The 19,174-nt window shown below is 38.9% G+C and overlaps 1 protein-coding gene and 1 pseudogene across 4 annotated transcripts in view; both read left to right on the top strand.

Annotated features, from left to right (window-relative positions):
- Fgd4 (FYVE, RhoGEF and PH domain containing 4) overlaps positions 1 to 19,174 on the top strand; it is a 204,045-nt gene that overhangs the window by 145,045 nt on the left and 39,826 nt on the right. For all 4 annotated transcript variants that reach the window (XM_051190982.1, XM_051190983.1, XM_051190984.1 and 1 more), the window contains exons 6-7: positions 1,909 to 2,054; positions 2,475 to 2,631. In XM_051190982.1, coding sequence (XP_051046939.1) covers positions 1,909 to 2,054; positions 2,475 to 2,631 — 303 coding nt within the window. The remainder of the gene's footprint in view (positions 1 to 1,908; positions 2,055 to 2,474; positions 2,632 to 19,174) is intronic.
- Positions 10,100 to 15,194, top strand: LOC127226878 (60S ribosomal protein L18a-like; annotated as a pseudogene).

Here is a 19,174-nt window from a genome sequence, read left to right as displayed (position 1 = left end):
TTTCTTCTAGGCAACTTGTTATCTTTTTTATGCCAAATTCATTTGACTAGTTTTGCTGTTGATGTCTTAGTGTGTTAACCACATAGTCCCCCATCCCCCTTTAGTCTTTAAAGGGATAAGGTATTTTTGGCTCCCAATAATAAAATGCAGCTAGGTAAATTTAGAAAATGAATAATCATTTGGACATGGTGAAGGAACAGACTTGACTTCTGCCTGATTTTAATAAAATGGCAGTTAAATACTATAGCCCCAACAGAGTATAGCTAAAAGTTCAAGATGTTTTCTTTTGCTACTTATCTTTGAGGTACATGTTACAATGTACAGAAGATCCCTAAATACACAGATAAGTGTTCAAGTTATCATGTGTTATTATTTATTGAAAAGCAAATTAAATAGAGCCTTTATCTAGTAGCTGATGGAAACAGAAGCAGAGACTCACAGCTAAGTACTGAGTCAAATTCCTGGGTCCAGTTGCAGAGAGGAAGGAGTGATGAGCAAAGGGGTCAAGACCATACTGGGTAAACTCACAGAAACAGCTGACATGAACAAGGGGAGCTCATGGACCCCAGACTGACAGTTTGGAAACCATCATAGGATAGAACCAGGTTCCCTGCATGTGGGTGTCAGTTAGGAGGGAGGCCTGAGCAGTCTATGGGGCCCCTGGTAACGGAACAGCATTTATACCTAGTATACGAATGGACTTTGGGAACCCATTCCCCATAGAGGGATACCCTCTCAGCCTAGACACACTGGGGACGGCCTAGGCCCTGCCCAAAATGATATGGCAGACTTTGAAGATTCACCATGGAAGGCCTCACCCTTTCTGTGGAGCAGAAGAAAGATAGGATGGGAGTCAGGGAGAATGGGAGGGAGAGGGAATTGGGATTGGTATATAAAATAAGACTGTTTCTAATTTAAATTTAAAAAAGAAAAACATAAAATAAAGTAAAAAGTTAAAAAGAAAAAACTTAAAATCTGGGAACTAAAAGGTTTTTGTTGTTGTTTTTATTCTCTCATTGTCCACAGGTTAAGCACCTCTTCTACTTATGGGAACTAAGTTAGCTAGACTCCCCTTTTAAGATATATAGAGTATTAACAAGAAGTGTGAGGTATCAGCCAGCTACCACACCTTAGCTACTTTTTTGTTGCTGTGATACAAACCCTGACTAAAGCAAACTAAGGAGGGAAGGGTTCATTTTGAGTCACAGTTCAAGGCAAGGGCACAGTTCATCATATAGGGAAGGTCAAGAGGACCAGAGCTTGATAAAACTGGTCACACTGTATCATAGTCAAGAAAAAGAGAATAAGCAGTGTGCTGTGCTGATTGGCCACTGATTCCAAGATCCTAGCCAGGGAATGCTACTATCCCTGTGGACAGATTTCCCACCTCAGTTAATACAATCAAGATGATTGTGCACAGACAGGCCCAGAGCTGGTTGAGTTGACACTAACCATTGCATACAGTAAGGGTAATGTATAATACTATAGATGTCATCCAAGCATAGTACATGAAAACTATCACACTGTACACATAATAAAAATCTTTTCATGTCCCTTAAATATAGCCATAGAAGAGAAGTGTAAATCCCTGTCAGTTGGAAGTTCTCTGGCACAAAAAAAGCTCTATTTACCGTGTACCTTAATATCTCATAGGAAAACATTAAATAATACCATATAGGTAGAGGCATAGTTTTAGTTACAAGCAGTTCTACCTAATTCATATTTTAAATTCTTCAAAATCAAAAACATACATTTCCTCATACATTGTAAAGAGTGGTTGATTCCTTAAGGCACAACCTTCCCCATTTATTCAACAAAGTGTTGCTTTAAGCCCAGTGTAGGCCTACCACAGTGAAAGTAAGCTAACCAATAATTCTAAAGTAACATTAGCTTTATTTTTTTATTCAGGTATTTTATTGCAAACTATTAGAAGAAGCAAACCGAGGCTCATTTCCTGCAGAGATGGTGAATAAAATCTTTTCTAACATTTCATCAATAAATGCCTTCCACAGTAAATTCCTATTACCAGAGCTGGAAAAGCGAATGCATGAATGGTAAGATGGAGAAGCAGGGCTGCTAGGCCTAAGCATGCATGTAGGATGCTGCTTTTCAGCTTTTAAAACAGAGCAGACATACCTCACACTGCTACAATTACTATAGTGCCAAACTTACATAAAAAGGACTGATAGATACTGGACTGTGTTCTTGGGTTTCTCAGAATAGGCTTTCTAGTCTTTTCTCTGAATGGTGTTCTGACTAGAGAAGCAATCAGGAGCAATCCACAACTCTGAGAGTTCTGTAGCCCTCTTTCTGCAGTTCCTATGCTCACCTTTTAAAGATGTTTCTTGCCAGTATTAAAACAAAGTGGATCTAATAGAACAGATCATATGTAGTGACTACTCTCTCTGCTCTGGAGTCCTACTGATTTCCTCATTCTATAAGAACCTTTAATGGTATTTCTATATTTAATACAGGGAAACTACCCCCAGAATTGGAGATATCCTACAAAAGTTGGCGCCATTCCTGAAGATGTATGGAGAATATGTAAAAGGATTTGATAATGCAGTGGAACTTGTTAAAACCATGACAGAGCGTGTTCCCCAGTTCAAATCAGTGACTGAAGAGATTCAGGTAATAGGTCACAAGTTAATTTTTCTCTGAGAGGTTATATGGTCTTCAGGGTCTAAATTGAGATGAAAGTATTTTCCTTAAAAACTTAGCCAACTTAAATTTTCCTCTAAATTTTGCAAAGACAGTATCTGTCCAATTAGAGCAGTTAGTTATTGAGCAGATGCCACCTACTAAGTGGTAGAAAACACTCAGTGTGCATTGCTTTTAAATGTTTCAGTTAAAATATACTTACAGCATTTCCCCCTCCTTCTATGTCCCTCTGTCTCCTTTTATGTCCCTCTTTATTCCCTCTCAAATTCATTGCTGTTTCTTTAACTGTCATTGTTCCATATATAAATGTGCACACACACACATGCACACACACAAGCACACACACCATACACACCACACACACACACACACACACACACACACACACACACACACACACCGTGTTCAGTCCATCAAGTGTTACTTGTGTATGTTTTCAGGGCTGGCCACATGGTACTGAAAACCCAATTATGGGACTCATCCCTAGGAAAGGCCAATTCTCGATCTCTTAGCAGTCATTAATTACCTATAGTAATTACCTAGAAGTGGGCTCCATGAAATTACCTCTGTCTACTTTAGAGCAGCTATTGTTCAAGTCTTGTTTAGACAGGCATACTTTTGAGCTTCCATGGTTTCATGAGTGTCCCTGCCATTTCTTGGAAACTCAGTCTTCCAGAAGACTTTGTGATCCTCTGGCTCTTAGACTTACTCCATTCCCTCTTCTGTGATGCTCCCTTAACCTTAGCTAAGAGACTGTACTGTAGATATACCCACCGGCCTGTAATGGTATCCAACTGCTATAAAGAGAAACTTCCTTGATCATGAATGAGAACTACACTTGTGTATGGTTATAAGGCTAGATATTCAGTATGTAGTTAGGATTAGGGCTGCTTTAATAAAGTGACAACAGTAGGTTCTCCTCCAAAATCCATGACAGCACTAGCCATGAGTATTTGGCTACATTTCCTACTGGTAATTAGACCTCAGGTCCAATTAGACAGCTATCGGTTACTGTCAAGATGTGACCACCTCTATTGGACCTCTACAGATATCCTAACAGGCTGGTCATTTTTGTGGATAGGATGATTGGATGCCACCCCATCCCCACCAGATTACCTAGCATCTCTGGTACCATGAAGGCTAGTCCACAGTGGGAAAGTCCTTAGGTCAGATCCATCATGACTCCCCTGAGTCCTGTGTATGAGGTTTCTTCAGCAATAAAGACCTACTTTTGAATTCTAGAAGGCATGCAACAGCAGCAGCAATAGTCTGTAAGGTTTGGGAGTTTCTTGAACTCAGCAAACCAGCCACCCAAAAGGAAGCTTCTCACTGGAGGCTTGGTTAAGTGGAGTATGGTTCATGCAGGGAGCAGTATCACTCCACATCATAACTTCTTTAAAACCATACACATATGTGAGGTGTGTATGTGTGTGTGTATGTATTACATGTAGTTTTAGGAAAATATAATAATATAATTTCTTGTGATTCTTTTAAACACCCTCAGTGTTATTTATCTCTCCTCTCCTTTTGTATTAGTGTCCGTCCACTCTCTCCAATGAAGTCCTCCCTGCCATGCTTCCATTTCCTCCCTCACACCATCTCCATTCTGTTGTCCCCTCTCCAATGCTGCTCTCTGAACTCCATGGTCCCTTTTACCTTCCTGATTTCTCCAGTTATTCCAGGATGAGCTCACATCTGAATATGTGGAGCTAGGAGCTACAAGTGACAGAGAACATGTGGTGTGTCTATTCTTCTGGATCTGGGTTACATCACTCTATATACTATTTTCTATTTCCAACCATTAACCTACAAATTTTTTTTTTATTTATAACTGAATGGTATTCCATTGTGTAGATGTGCCAACATTCTCATTATCCATTCATCAGTTGAAGAACATTTAAATTGTTTCTATTTCCTAGCTATGGTGACTAGAATGCCAGTGAATACAGCTGGGCAAGTATCTCTAAAGTAGGATATTGAGTCCCTTGGACACATGTCCAGGAGTGATATTAGTGGATCATATGATATATTTACTTTTAATTTTTTTTTTACAATTCTCCACACTGATTTCTAGAGTGGCTGCAGCAATGTACAGTCCACCAATAGTGAATGAGGGTGCCCATTTCCCTACATCTTCTCTAGCCTTTGTGGTTCATTATTTTGCTGAGCTGAGACATTCTGCCTGCTCGTTTCCATAATTGCTAGGGATGATGAACATTTTTGGAGATGTTTCTTTGCTGTTTTTATTTCTTCTTTTGAAAATGCTGTTCAAATCCCAGGCCTGTTATTGAATGAGTCAATTGTTTCCTTGTTTTCAGAGTTCTCTATATAATCAGAATACTTGCCATTTATCAGATGTATACTTAGCAAAGATTATTTACCACTCTATGGGCTTCCTTGTCATTGTATGTTTCCTTAGCTACACAAAAGTTTTGGTTTTGTTTTTTTTTTTGAGGGGGGGTTTGTTTTTTTGTTTGTTTGTTTGTTTTTAATGAAGGTCCAATTTGTCAGGTCTTGGCCTTAATAAACATAAATAGAAAAAATCCTCAATAAAATACTTACAAATGAATTTAGGCATTCATCAAAAAAAATTATTCACTGTAATCAAGTTGGTTTTGTTTCAGAGATACAAGAATGTGTCAACATAGTTGCATCAATAAATTTAATAAGCTATATAAATGGACTTAAAGACAAAAATCACATGATCATCTAATAGATGTAGAAAAAGCCTTCGTGAAATTCAACAGACTTTCTTGATAAAAATCCTAGATAGAGTAGGACTAGAGGAAATACATCACACCATAATAAAGGCTACATATGACAAGCTCAAGCTCACAGCCAACATTCTCCTAAATTAAAAAAAGAAAAAGAAAAAAAAAAAAGACCTTAAAGCAATCTCATAAAAATTGGTGACAAGACTCAGATCTCCATTCTCCCTGCTCCTTTCAGTGTACTTCTCAAAGCATTAGCTGGAGAAATAACACAAGAAATAGAAACTAAGGGATTTCGAATTTTAAAAGAATTATATTATCCTTATTTATAGGTGATTTGCTATTGTTATATGTGAGATATCTGAAAAATTCCACCAGAAAACATAGAGAATCAACCAACAACCTCAACAAAGTGGTAGGATTCAAAATCAACTTATAAATATTAATAGCCTTTCTATATAACAACAACAATATGCTGAGAAGAAGATTGTGAGCAAGCTCCCATTCACAATACCCTCAAATAAAATTAAGTTCCTAGAAACAAACTTCACCAAAAAGGTGAAAGCCCACCACAATTAAAACTTCAAACCTCTGAAGAAAGAGATTGAGAAGCACACCAGATAAAAGAAAACCCTTCCATGTGTATGGGAGGTAGAATTAATATTTTGAAAATGACCATCTAGCCAAAAGCAATTAACAGATTCAGTACAATCCCTGCAACATTTTTCACAAAAACACAAACTAAATTCTAAAATTCATGTGGAACCACAAAAGATCCCATATAGCTGAAGCAATCCTGAACAAAAAGAACAAATGAGAAGGAATTACCATCGCAGATTACAAGATATACTCAAGCTGGGCATTGTGGCACATGCCTTTAATCCCAGCACTTGGGAGGCAGAGGCAGGTAGATCTCTCTGAGTTCTAGGCTAGCCCGGTCTACAGAGCTAGTTCCAGGACAGGCTCCAAAGCAATACAGAGAAACCCTACCTCGACAAACAAAAACAAACAAATAAAAAAAAAACATATACTACAGACTAAAGTAATAAAAACAATATGGCACTGGCAAAAACAGGCATTCTAAATAAAATAGAAGACCCAAAAATGCGTACATATACATGCCAATCTAATATTTGACAAAGATGACCCACCCCCAAAAAAGACATTGGAGGAAATACAGCATCTTCTATTAAAGGTATCAGGAAAATGGATATCTACATATATAAGAATGAAATTAAGACTCTATCAGCCTATCAATCAATCAATCTATCAGTCTACATAAAAATCATTAATTTGAAATGAATCAGAGACTGCAATGTGAAACATGATTCTGAAACTCTAAAAGAAACATGAGTAGTAGCTTACAAGGTATAGATGTAAAAAGGGACATTCTGAATAGGACTCCGTTTGCTTTAGAAACTAGCAAAGGTTGGCCTTTTAGAGTCTGTCTTAGTCACTGTTCTGTTGCTAGGAAGAGACTCTGCCTGCCTTCTTCTACATCCCAGGACCAACTGCCCAGTGGTGTCACCACCCACAGTAGGATGAACCCTCTTAAGCCCCCCCCCACCTGAGTCATTAATCAAGAAAATGCCTTACAGACTTGTCCACAGGCAGATCTGCTGGGGGCTTTTCTTGGTTGTGGTTCCCTCTTCTTAGATATCTATAACTTGTGTCAAGTTGGCCAAAAACAACCAGGACTATATCTAAAACTACAATTTTATGTTTTTTATTATAACAGTACTATAGCACTATAATTATTTTGTACATTGTCCCTTATTTTTAAGTTAATAGATAATGATAACTACATGTATTTATTATTTATTTAATTGTATAAGCTTATTATGAAAAGTACTTGTAAGTAAAATAAATTCCACACATCAGAATTAACCAAACCCAGAGTCTATAAATCTCAGTGAACTTCAATACATTTAGAATACCCATTATGAAGCTGTGGAGCTTGAAGGTTTGTTTTTGGTTTTAGGTTTTGTTTTCATTTTCTTTTTTCATTTTTGATTATTTGGGTCAAGGGTCTGTCAATTTTTGTACCTTTCTCAAAAACAAGCTCTTAAGTTTGTTGATTCTTTGTGTTCTTTTCATTGTTTTATTTCATTGATTAATGTTCTGATTTTTATTATTTTTTTTACTATGGACTTGGTTTGGATTTAGTTTGTTCTTGTTTTACCAGCTTTTTGAGTTGTATCATTAAGTCATTAATTTGTGCTGGTGAAGGCATAGTGTCCTAGCTAACAGCTGATTGTGTTTGTATGATGGTGTGTAGACATCAGAGATTAAGATGATTGCAGTGACTCTTGTCTTTGTTGGGCGGATTCCTTGGTTTCTGTTCCCTTTTCTGGATCTTAGAAAAGTATGGTAGCTGTGGGTTCCCTGGTAGTGAGCCCTTGTACAGGTCAGTATGTGACAGAGGGGAATAGGGCTGGCCTGGGAGAAAAGACTGAGGGGTTGAGGGGAATCACACCAAGAGGCAGGTCCCCAGGAAGCAGAAGTGTGATGAGAGAAGAAGTACACAAAAGTACATTACAGTAAGACAAAAGATCATCTGGAAATATGGGGGTTAAGGGGTTATTAGAACTCTAGTTCTGAGCCAAGACTTGGGGTCTCCAGTGAATATAGTTGAGGTAGGAAGAGGAGCAACTGCAAACATGTTGTTACAGGGCTAGGGATGATCCTGGAGAGATGGTAATGGAGGATGGGAAGGAGCATAAAGTTACTTCCCTCTGTCCAGTTCTTTTGCCATCAAGTGAAACCTCTAGTGTCAGAAATGAGTTACATATAGTTTATTTCTTGACCCAAGGGTTCCCAGGGAAACCCTTAAGCAATCAGGCTGTTGTACTTACATATCTCATTGAATTCCAGCTCAAGAAGTTGAGCTGGTGTGTAACTAGAGCCTTCACCCTACAAACTAGTAAACACCAACCCAGCTACAAACCCCTACAATTCATAACCATAACCTGCCTACATGATACACTCTCTGATTGGATTTAAGGTCCACTCCATGAGATGGAAACCCTGCCTTAAACGTCTTGGGTGACCACAACATGGGACTAGATAAGCCATGGACCTAGGAGAAAACCAAATACTATTCTTATGCTAAGGGAACATAGCAATAAAATGACTCCTAACGACATAGATAATTGCCTTGTTCAGTCAACACCATAGAAACTTATCTTGCTGTAAATGGGAACTAACACAGAAACCCAAAAGACCTTACAGACATAATCCTAACTGGGAAATCTTCACCATACCTCTTCCCTCAGAGTTCAGGGACCTTTGTGGAAGAGGAGAAAGAAAGATAAAAAGATCCAGAGGCAATGGATGACATAAAGGAAACAGTGTCTCTGAGACACAACTGCACTGACATATGAGTTCACAGAGACTGTGGTAACATTCACAAATCTACATACTTTCAAACCTCTGTGTGTGTGCGCGCATGTGTGTTTGCATGAGTTTGCGCATGTATGTGTGTGGAACACACACACACACGCACACACATACAGAGAGAGAAAGAGAGAGGGAAAGAGGGAGAGAGAAGGCGGGAGAGACCTAAATACTTAAAGCTGACATCCAGAAATGAGAGGAAACATATTTCATTTGTTTTTTTGGGATCAGAATGATTGTTTGCAAATCCATTCATTTACGTGCAAATTTTGTAAATTTGTTTTTTAACAGATGAATAATTGTATAAACATTGCATAAATGTACTACTCTTTTAATATTTGTTCATCAGTTGATGGGCACACAGACTGAAATGATCAGGTATCTCTACTGTAAGATATGAGTCCTTTGGGTTCATGCCCAAGAATGGTACATCTGGATCACGTTGTAGGTCTGTCCTGGTTTTGACTGCCTCCATACTGGTTTCTGTGGGGCTGCATCATTTGTGCTCCTCAGTAATGAGAGTCTTCCACTTTTCCCTCATCATGCAAACCATTTGTCACCATTTATTTTTGAATCTGTCATTTTGACTCAAGGTAGCTTTGATTTTCATTTCTCTAGTGACTAAGAATGTTGAACTTTTTGTTTGTTAGTCTTTCTCAGCTATTTGAATTTCATCTTTTGAGAAATTTGTTCAGTTTTATGTCCAATTTTTAATTGGGTTGTTTGTTTTAGATGTTTAGATTATCAGATGTAAATGTTTTCTCCTATTTTGTAGGCTGCCTCTTCAATTGAATGATGGTGGTTTTTGCTGCACAGAAACCTTTTAGTTTCTGAGATTCCACTTATTAATTGTTGGTCCAGGTCCTTTCCTGTGCCAATGAGTTTAAGCAAAATCCCCATTTCTTCCTCTGCAGATCCAGGTTACAGGTCTTACATTGATGTCCTTGATCCATGTGGAGCTGAGTTTTGTGCAGGTTGAGGGTCGCATGTTTGAAAAACATGAGTTTTTGAAGATGGTGATTTTTCTTTAATGTGTATTGTTGACCTCTGTTAAAATTCAGGTGGCTGAAGGAGTGTGGACTTGTAATTGAATCCACAATCTGTTACACTGATCAAGGATTCTGGTTTTATGCCAACACCATGCTCTTTTTATTATTATATATAGTTCAGAAGTAGAACTTAAAATCCAGATGGTTATACCTCCAGCAGATTTCATTGTATGCAGAAGTTTCTGTACCTCAAACTGCTCTCAAGTAACCATAAAGAGGCTTAATATTAATAAAATGCTTGGCCAAGCTTTTGTGACTGTCGGTGAAGGAGCACACACCGCCATGAAGGCCTCAGGCATGCTTCGGGCATACAAGGTGGTGGGACACTGCTTGCCCACCCCTAAGTGCCACATGCCACCACTATACGGAATGGGCATCTTTGCACCAAACCATGTGGTGGCCTGTAACAAGTAAGCCCCCCACCCCACCGCCAGTCTTGTCCCGATACCACGCCAGCCCCCAAGTAACGCACAGAGACTCTGTATTTGATATTATGCTATTGGCCCGTTACTTGTTTCTTACCAGCTAGCTCTGTCTTAAGTATTAACCCATTTCTATGTATTTCCACGTGGTCTTACCGGGAGCGGAGGAACGGAATTTCTGTTCTCTCCAGACTCTCCATCTTGACTCCTCCTTACTACTTCTTCTTTCCTCCTTGTCTCCTAGTCCCTCCTATCTCCTTTCCTATTGGCCAACAGTGCTTTATTCATTAACCAGTATGAGAAATATATATACATAATAGCATCTCCCATCATCCCCTGTTTTCTGTCTAAATAAAAAGAAGGGTTTTAACCTTAACATAGCAAAATATATCACATAACAGTTATCAAATAAGAATCACAGTTAACATTATTTAGTCCATTAACATTTAGCAAGATTTAAGAAACTATTTTATCATCTATCCTATATTTGTGAGTCTAAAGTCCTATATGTAACTTATCTTTAATCCTAAAAATATATAATCATAACTATTGGTCTTCAACTCCTTCAAAGACCACAGAAGGATAGTATATAAACTCCAGAAATGACAGAGACATCTTGCCTTGTCAGTCATCTGAAGTTCTTCTGTAATCTTCATCTTTAGCTCATAGGCCATAGTGTGTCTGGCAGACTCTTCAGCAAAGTAGGAAACTTTAAACTGTCTTCTTGTATTGGCAGTTTGTCAGTCATTTCTCTCTGTGTCCTGAAGACTGTCTGGAAGACTTCCATGAAGCAGGAACTCTGTAGCAATGTCCATCTTGAATCAGCAGTCACTTTTCTGTGGGTCCTTCATGTCCAGTTTATACAGCATAAAGTCAAACAGTCCAGACAAGAGCAGTATCTTGTCCAAATGGCTAGTCTTGCCATATTGGAAGTAAACTCCATAACGAGTTTCTTCAATGTCCATCTTCATCTTCCTTTCTGACTCAGGTGGTGTTGCCAGGAGCATTTATGTCTCACTGTCAAGAAAAACCCTAAACCATTTTAAATGCCATATTCTGTAGGTCTTTGAAAGGTTTGAAGAATGCCTATTCATCTTAAATACATGTCTGTATATCTAGAAATCCTAACTAAATTAACTATAAGTTTTGACTATAATAGGTAACTATCTATAATCTGTACTAAATTATACATTACATTTCTAAATGAGCTATATAAACACAATACCTAAACAAGAGGAGAAATATACATATCACAAAATTGACCTTAAATTGTATCAATAAATGAAAATCCATTCCAAAACAAAGTATTCATATCTATACCATAATCCCCTTTTTACCTTTAAAAAGAATTGGCTGTGATCATTAACCATTTATAACCAAGTCCATTTAAATGAAAACAAACATTTATAGACAATATTTGGGAATTTGGACATCGTTCTTTCCAAACTACTTCCTGCTGGTAGGGGGCGCTGTCATGGGGGAATCCTAAGAAGATGCAGAAATCCTGGCTGTAGTCTGCAAGGCTGCCTTGTTCGGCTGTTTTGAATGTAGGATCATCTGCGACTCTGAGTTTCAGGGGGTTTGGCTTGCTCAAACCACATTAGTCTGGAAGGAATCCACAGCGTTTTATTTTCTGTGGAAACATAAATAGAAATTCTTCTCCCCAGTAACTTGTCCTTAGACTTAAATTTTGGAGTCAAAGCATTTTTAAAATATATCATTTGGATTGATCCAGCAGCATTTCCTTTAACAGTTGTTTCCTCAGCAGTCAAACAATACAAAGACAATATAATACCGTACAGTATACAAATTCTCTCCATCTGTTGCTTTTTTTATTATTCTCTTTCTTTTCTATTTTTTGAGACAGGGTTTCTCTGTGTATCTCTTATCTGTCCTGGAATTTACTCTGCATACCAGGTTTACTTTGAAATCACAAGATCTGCTTGCCTCTGTCTCTCTAGTGCTGGGATTAAAGGCGTGTGCCGCCACACCCAGCTGTTCTCTGTCTTTTTAAAACCATTTTTTTTTTTATTTTCTCCCAAGCCTACATGTTTTTTAAAACACACTGTAAACCTTTAGAGGTTTTTCTTAATATGAATCTGTCTTTACTGTAAATCTTTATCTTTTTCTGGCCACGAGTCTTTTATCTGGTAAACTGGTAAACAACAACATTGCTAAAATGAAATTCATACTTGTTTCTGCGGCTGTTTATCAAACATGGCGGTGGCTATATTACCGCCAGCACTGAGAGCTGTGGTCACCACCTTGGTCTGCTTGCTGCCATCCAGCAAGGATGTTGCCGGCTTGGAGATGTGGTCGCTGCCATTGCCATCTCTCATACACACCAATAAATTGTTAGCAGAGTTATTTAAAAGCCGTGTGGTTTTTTGCCGCTTATGCTGAGTCAGGAAATTTTCCTTAAAGGAGCAGCGCAATCTGCTTGTCTCTCGCAAGTCAGAGTCCAATCGAGAAAAATGCTGTTAGTAAGAAGCCTTGCTTGTTTCTGTTCTGTTGTTTCTAAAACCCCTTTTTTAAGTTTTTGTTATTTTATTTTTAATTTTCTCCAAGTTGTTTATTATAGAGACAGTCAGGTCTAATACTTTATATAACCACATTTAGTAGAATCTTAGTGTGTGTGTGTGTGTGTGTGTGTGTGTGTGTGTGTGTGTGTGTGTGTATATAAAACCAAGTCCATTTAAATGAAAACAAACATTTATAGACAATATTTGGGAATTTGGGCATCATTCTTTCCAAACTACTTCCTGCTGGTAATGGGCGCTGTCATGGGGGATTCTAAGAAGATGCAGAAATCCTGGCTGTAGTTTGTAAAGCTGCTTTGTTCAGCTGTTTTGAATGTAGGATCACCTGGTACACTGTTTCAGGTGGTCTGGCTTGATCAAACCACATTAGTCTGGAAGGAATCCACATCTTTTCATTTTCTGTGGAAACAAAAATAGAAATCCTTTTGCCCAGTAACTTGTCCTTGAACTTAAATTTTGGAGTCAAAGCATTTTTTTTTTATTTAATTTATTATTTTACATGTTGATCCCAGTTCCCTCTCCTTCCCTCCCTCCCTCACTTTTACCCTCTCTGCCCTCTCACATGCACTCTAACCACCCTCCCCTTCCATCCCCCCACCCCAATTCCATATGTAGGGCAATGCCATCCAGTTGGGGTCATGTAGATCTGACAGGTCATGTGAAGTAGGGACTAGGGCTTCTCTCCTGTCTCTAGATTAAGGCAGTTATCCCTCCATGGAGGATGTGTCCACAAGGTCCTTTTGTGCACCAGGGATACATCCTGGCTCCATTGTCTAAGGTCCCTTAGACTGCTCAGTCCTTCTGGCTGAGACCCATATTCAGGGGGGCGTGAGTCAGTCCCATGCTGGCTTCCCAGTTATCAGTCTGGGGGCCCATTAGCTCCTCCTTGTTCAGGTAAGCTGTCTCTATGTGTTTTTGCAATCTGGTCTTGTCCTCTTCATCTGCATCTGGGCTCTACTTCAACTCAGTGTTTACGTATGGCTGTTTGCTCCTGTTTCCAGCAGACATTAGATGAGGGCTCCATGGATAAGTTAGTTGTTGATCTCACTATCCGGGAAGGGCATTTATGATAGCCTTTCCATGGAAGCTCAAATTGTTAGTTGGCTGCAGTTTTGCAGTTCTCTAGACCTTTCTTTGTGTTCAAGTTTATCTTCAAACCAATATTGGCTCCCTCTTTTATGTTCTCTGTGTGTGTGTGTGTGTGTCTGTCTCTCCTTCTCTCTCTCCTTCTCTCTTTCTTGCTCTCTCTATCCTGTCTACTATTCCTAACCCGGCTCAATCTTCCTGGTCGCACATGTTTTCCTTTCCTTCCCCCCTCTCATTTTCTCCTACTTCTCTCTCCATTCGCTGCCCCCCCCCACTTCCCCTGTGCTCCCGGGGACATGTCCTTTCCCGGTTCTGTGAGGGACTTTATATGAATCTCTTAGAATACACCTTGTATCCTTGTTCCTCTGGTGGTGTGAATTATAGGCTGGTGATCCTTTGCTCTATGTCTAAAATCCATATATGAGTGAGTACATACTGTGTTCCTCTTTTTGTGACTGTGTTACCTCATTCAGGATGATTTCTTCAAGTGTCATCCACTTGCCTGCGAATTTCAAGATACCATTATTTTTTCCTGCAGAGTAGTATTAAGTGAAAGTTCTTATTAGCCACGTGGGCACCATAGGTAAGGAGTAAGGTTTTTCTGCCCGCCGCCTGGTCTTGTCCCGCCTCCGCGCCAGCCCCAAATAATGCACTGAGACTCTGTATTTGATATTATGCTGTTGGCCAGTTACTTGTTTCTTATCGGCTAGCTCTTTCTTAAGTATTAACCCATTTCTATGTATTTCCATGTGGTCTTACCAAGAGCGGAGGAATGGCGGTTCTGTTGTCTCCAGACTCTCCATCCTGACTCCTCCTTACTCCTTCTTCTTTCCTCCTTGTCTCCTAGTCCCTCCTATCTCCTTTCCTATTGGCCAACAGTGCTTTATTCATTAACCAGTATGAGAAACATATATACATAATGGCATCTCCCATCAGTGGCCAAGTCCCGCTTCTGGTATTTCGTGTCACAGCTGAAGAAGATGAAGAAATCATTTGGGGAGACAGTGTATTGTGGATAGGTGTTTGAGAAATCACCACTGTGTGTGAAGAACTTTGGCATCTGGCTGTGCTATGACTCCTGCAGTGGCACACATAACATGTACTGAGAGTATCAAGACCTGACCACTGCTGGCGCTGTCACACAGTGCTACTGAGACATGGGTACCAGACACCATGCCCGTGCACACTCCATCCAGATCATGAAGGTGGAGGAGATCACAGCGGAAAAGTGCTGTCGGCCCTCCGTGAAACAGTTCCATGACTCACCGTGTACTGCGGCGCCAGCACAAGCCATGCGTCACCACCAAGAAGCCTAACAACTTCTTCTAGACCCAGAAACCCACTGAATAAAACTCGAGAGTCGAGAATCCTGAAAAAAAAAACAAAAAACAAAAAACAATGCTTGGCCAATATCTCAGGCTTGTTACTAGCTAGCTCCTACATTTTCAATTAACTCATATTTTCTAAATGTTTTATAATTTTTTATTGAGCTTCTACGCTCACTCTGTCCCCCATGCTCCCAATTTACTCAGGAGATCTTGTCTTTTTCCCTTTACTAGGTGGATCTATGAATGTCTCTTTTAGGGTTCTCTTTGTTACCTAGCTTCTCTGGGGTCATGGACTGTGGCCTGGTTACCCTTTGCTTTATGGCTAATACCCACTTAAGAATGAGCACATACCATGTTTATCTTTCTGGGTCTGGGTTACCTCACTCAGGATGGCTTTTTCTAGTTCTGTCTATTTGCCTGCAAGTTTCAAGATGTCACTGGTTCCCCCCCCCCCCCAATTGAGTAGTATTCCATTGTGTGAATTACTACATTTTTTTATCCATTCTTCAGTTGAGGGGCATCTAGGGTGTTGCCAGGTTCTGGATATTACAAATAATGCTGCTATGAACATAGTTGAGCAACTGTCCTTGTGGTGTGAGTGTGCATTCTTTGAGGATGTGCATAAAAGTAGTATTGCTGTATCTTGAGGCAGGTTGTTTCCCAGTTTTCTGAGTAACCACCATACTGATCTCCAAAGTAGCTGTACAGTTTGCATTCCCACCAGCAATGGAGGAGTGTTCTCCTTACTCCACATCCTCTCTAGCATAAGCTGTCATCAAAGATTTTGATCTTAGCCTTTCTGACAGGTTAAGATTTTGATTTGCATTTCTCTGATGACTAAGGATATTGAACATCTTCTTAAGTGTCTTTTGGCCATTTGAGAGTCCTCTGTTGAGAATTCTGTTTAGCTCTATACCCCATTTTTTTTTAAATTGGATTATTTGGTCTTTTGATGTGTACTTTCTTGAATTCTTTGCATATTTTGGAGATCAGCCCTCACTCAGTAAGATGAAGATCTTTTCCCATTCTGTAGGCTTTCCTTTTGTCTTGTTGACTATATCCTTTGCCTTACAGAAGCTTCTCAGTTTCAGGAGGTCCCATTTATTCATTTATTCTGTGTGTCTGTGCTACTGGTGTCCTATTTAGGAAGTTGTCTCCTGTGTCAATGCATTCAAGGCTACTTCTCACTTTTTCTTCTATGAGGTTCTGTGTGGTTGGTTTTATGTTGAAGTCTTTGATCCATTTGGATGTGAGTTTTGTCCATGGGGATAGACATGGATCTATTTGCATTCTTCTACATGTCAACATCCAGCTCTGTCAGCACTATTTGTTGAGGCTTTCTTTTTTCCATTGTATAATTTTATCTTCTTTGTCAAAAAACCAGCTGTTCATAGATGTGTGGGTTTGATATCAGTGTTTTCAATATGGTTCCATTCATCCAGGTGTCTGTTTTTGTGCCAATACCAAGCTGTTTTCATACTGCAGCTCTATAATATGGTTTGAAGTCAGGGATGGTGATACCTCCAGAAGTTCCTTTATTGTACAGGATTGTTTTGTTCAGGATTGTTTTGGCTATCCTGTTTGTTTTGTTTTTCCATCTGAAGTTGAGTACTGCCCTTTCAAGGTCTGTGAAACATTGGGCTGGTATTTTGGTGAGGATTGCATTGAATCTGTAGATCGCTTTTGGTAAGATTGCCAATTTTACTATGTTTATCCTACCTACCCAAGAGCTTGGGAGATCTTTCCATTTTCTGATATCTTCTTCAATTTCTTTCTTTAAGGACTTAAAGTTCTTGTCATACATGTCTATCTTTCCCTTGTTTGGTTAGAGTCACTCCAAGATATTTTATGTTATTTGGGGCTATTGTAAAGGGTAATGTTTCCCTGATTTCTTTCTCAACCCGTTTATCATTTATATACAGGAGGGCCACTGATGGGAGATGCCATTATGTATATATGTTTCTCATACTGGTTAATAATAAAGCACTGTTGGCCAATAGGAAAGGAAGATAGGAGGGACTAGGAGACAAGGAGGAAATAGGAAGTCGGAAGGAGGAGTCAAGATGGAGAGTCTGGAGAAAGCAGTATGCCGCCGGCTCCCCGGTAAGAGAAATACATAGGTCAACAGAAATGGGTTAATAATTAAAGGCAGAGCTAGCCGATAAGAAACAAGTAACCAGGCCAACAGCATTGTATCAAATACAGAGTCTCTGTGTATTATTTGGGGCTGGCGCGGCAGCAGGACAAGACCAGCGGCGGCAGGCGGAAAAACCATACTCCTTACAGGCCACTGATTTTTTTTTAGTTACTCTTGTATCCTGCCATATTGCTGAAGGTGTTTATCAGTTGTAGAAGTCCCTTGGTAGAATTTTTGGGGTCACTTATGTGTGCTATCATATCATCAGCAAATAGCGAAAGTTTGACTTCTTCTTTTCCAGTTTGTATCCCATTGATCTGCTTTTGTTGTCTTAATGCTTTAGCTAGAACTTAAAGTATTATATTGAATAGATATGGAGAGAGAAGACAGACAGCCTTGTCTCATTCCTGATTTCAGTGGGATCACTTTGAGGTTTTCTTATTTAGTTTGATGTTGGCTTGCTGTATATTACCTTTATCGCATTTAGATATGTTCCTTGTATCCCTGCTTTCTCCAAGACCTTTATCATGAAGGGGTGTTGGATTTTGTCAAAGGCTTTTTCAGCATCTAGTGAGATGATCATATTTTTTGTTTGTTTGTTTGTTTATGTGGTGGATTATGTTGATGGACTATCATATGTTGAACCATTCCTGTGTCTCTGGGATGAATCCTACTTGGTCATGGTGGATGATTTTTCTTGGATTCATTTTGCCAGTATTTTATTGAGTATTTTTGCATCAGTGTTCATGAGGGAAATTGGTCTTATGATTCTCTATCTTAGTTGTATCTTTGTGTGGTTTGCTTATCACTGGAGTCTAACAATTTTCCTTCTGTTTCTGTTGTGTGGGACATTTGAGGTGTGTTGGTATTAGCTATTGGTATTAGCTCTTCTTTGAAGTTCTGGTAGAATTCTGTGCTGAAACCATCTGACCCTAGGCTTTTTTTTTTTTTTTTTTTTTTTTTGGTTGGAAGAATTTTGATGACTATTTAATTTTGGTATGTAGTACCTATCCAGAAAATTGTCTATTCCCTTTAAATTTTCCAATTTTGTAGACTACATGTTTTTAAAGTATACCTGATAATGGATTTCCTCTGTGTTTGTTGTTATGCTTCCCTTTTAATTTCTGATTTTATTAATTTGGATATTCTCTCTGTGTCTTTTAGTTAGTTTGGATAAAGGTTTGCCCATCTTGTTGATTTTCATGAAGAACCAACTCTTTGTCTCATTGAATATATAGTTTTCTTTGTTTCTATTTTATTGATTTCGGCCCTTGCTTTGATTATTTCCAGTCAAACTCCTCCACGAGTTTGCTTCTTTTTGTTCTAGAGCTTTCAATTGTTCTGTTAATTCTCTCACATGAGATTTCTCTAGCTTCTTCATGTAGGCATGTAGTGTTATGAACTTGCCTCTTATTACTGCTTTCATTGTGCCCCATAAGTTTGGGTATAATGTGCTGTCATTTTCATTGAATTTTAAGAAGTCTTTAATTTCTTTCTTTATTTCTTCCTTGACCCGGTAGTGATTCAATGGAACATTGTTCAATTTCCATAAATTTATGAATTTTATGTAATTGATATTGTTGAATTCTAGCTATAAGCCATATGATCCCATAAGATACAGGGGGAGTTTTTTTTTGTTTTTTTTTGTTTTTTTTTTTTTGTAATCTATTGAGGTTTGCTTTGTTACTGAGTATGTGATGATCAGTTTTAGAGAAGGTTCCAAGGGGTGCTGAGAAGAAAGTATATTCTTTTGTTTGGATGGAATGTTCTATAGATGTCTGTTAGGCCCATTTGAGTCATTACATCTGTTAGATCCTTTATTCCTCTCTACGTTACTGTCTGGC

The sequence above is a fragment of the Phodopus roborovskii genome, unplaced genomic scaffold (genome assembly GCF_943737965.1).
Source record: "Phodopus roborovskii unplaced genomic scaffold, PHOROB, whole genome shotgun sequence".
Lineage (NCBI taxonomy): Eukaryota > Metazoa > Chordata > Mammalia > Rodentia > Cricetidae > Phodopus > Phodopus roborovskii.
The sequence above is the reverse complement of the archived record's forward strand: the minus strand, read 5'-3'. Positions and strand labels throughout refer to the sequence as shown.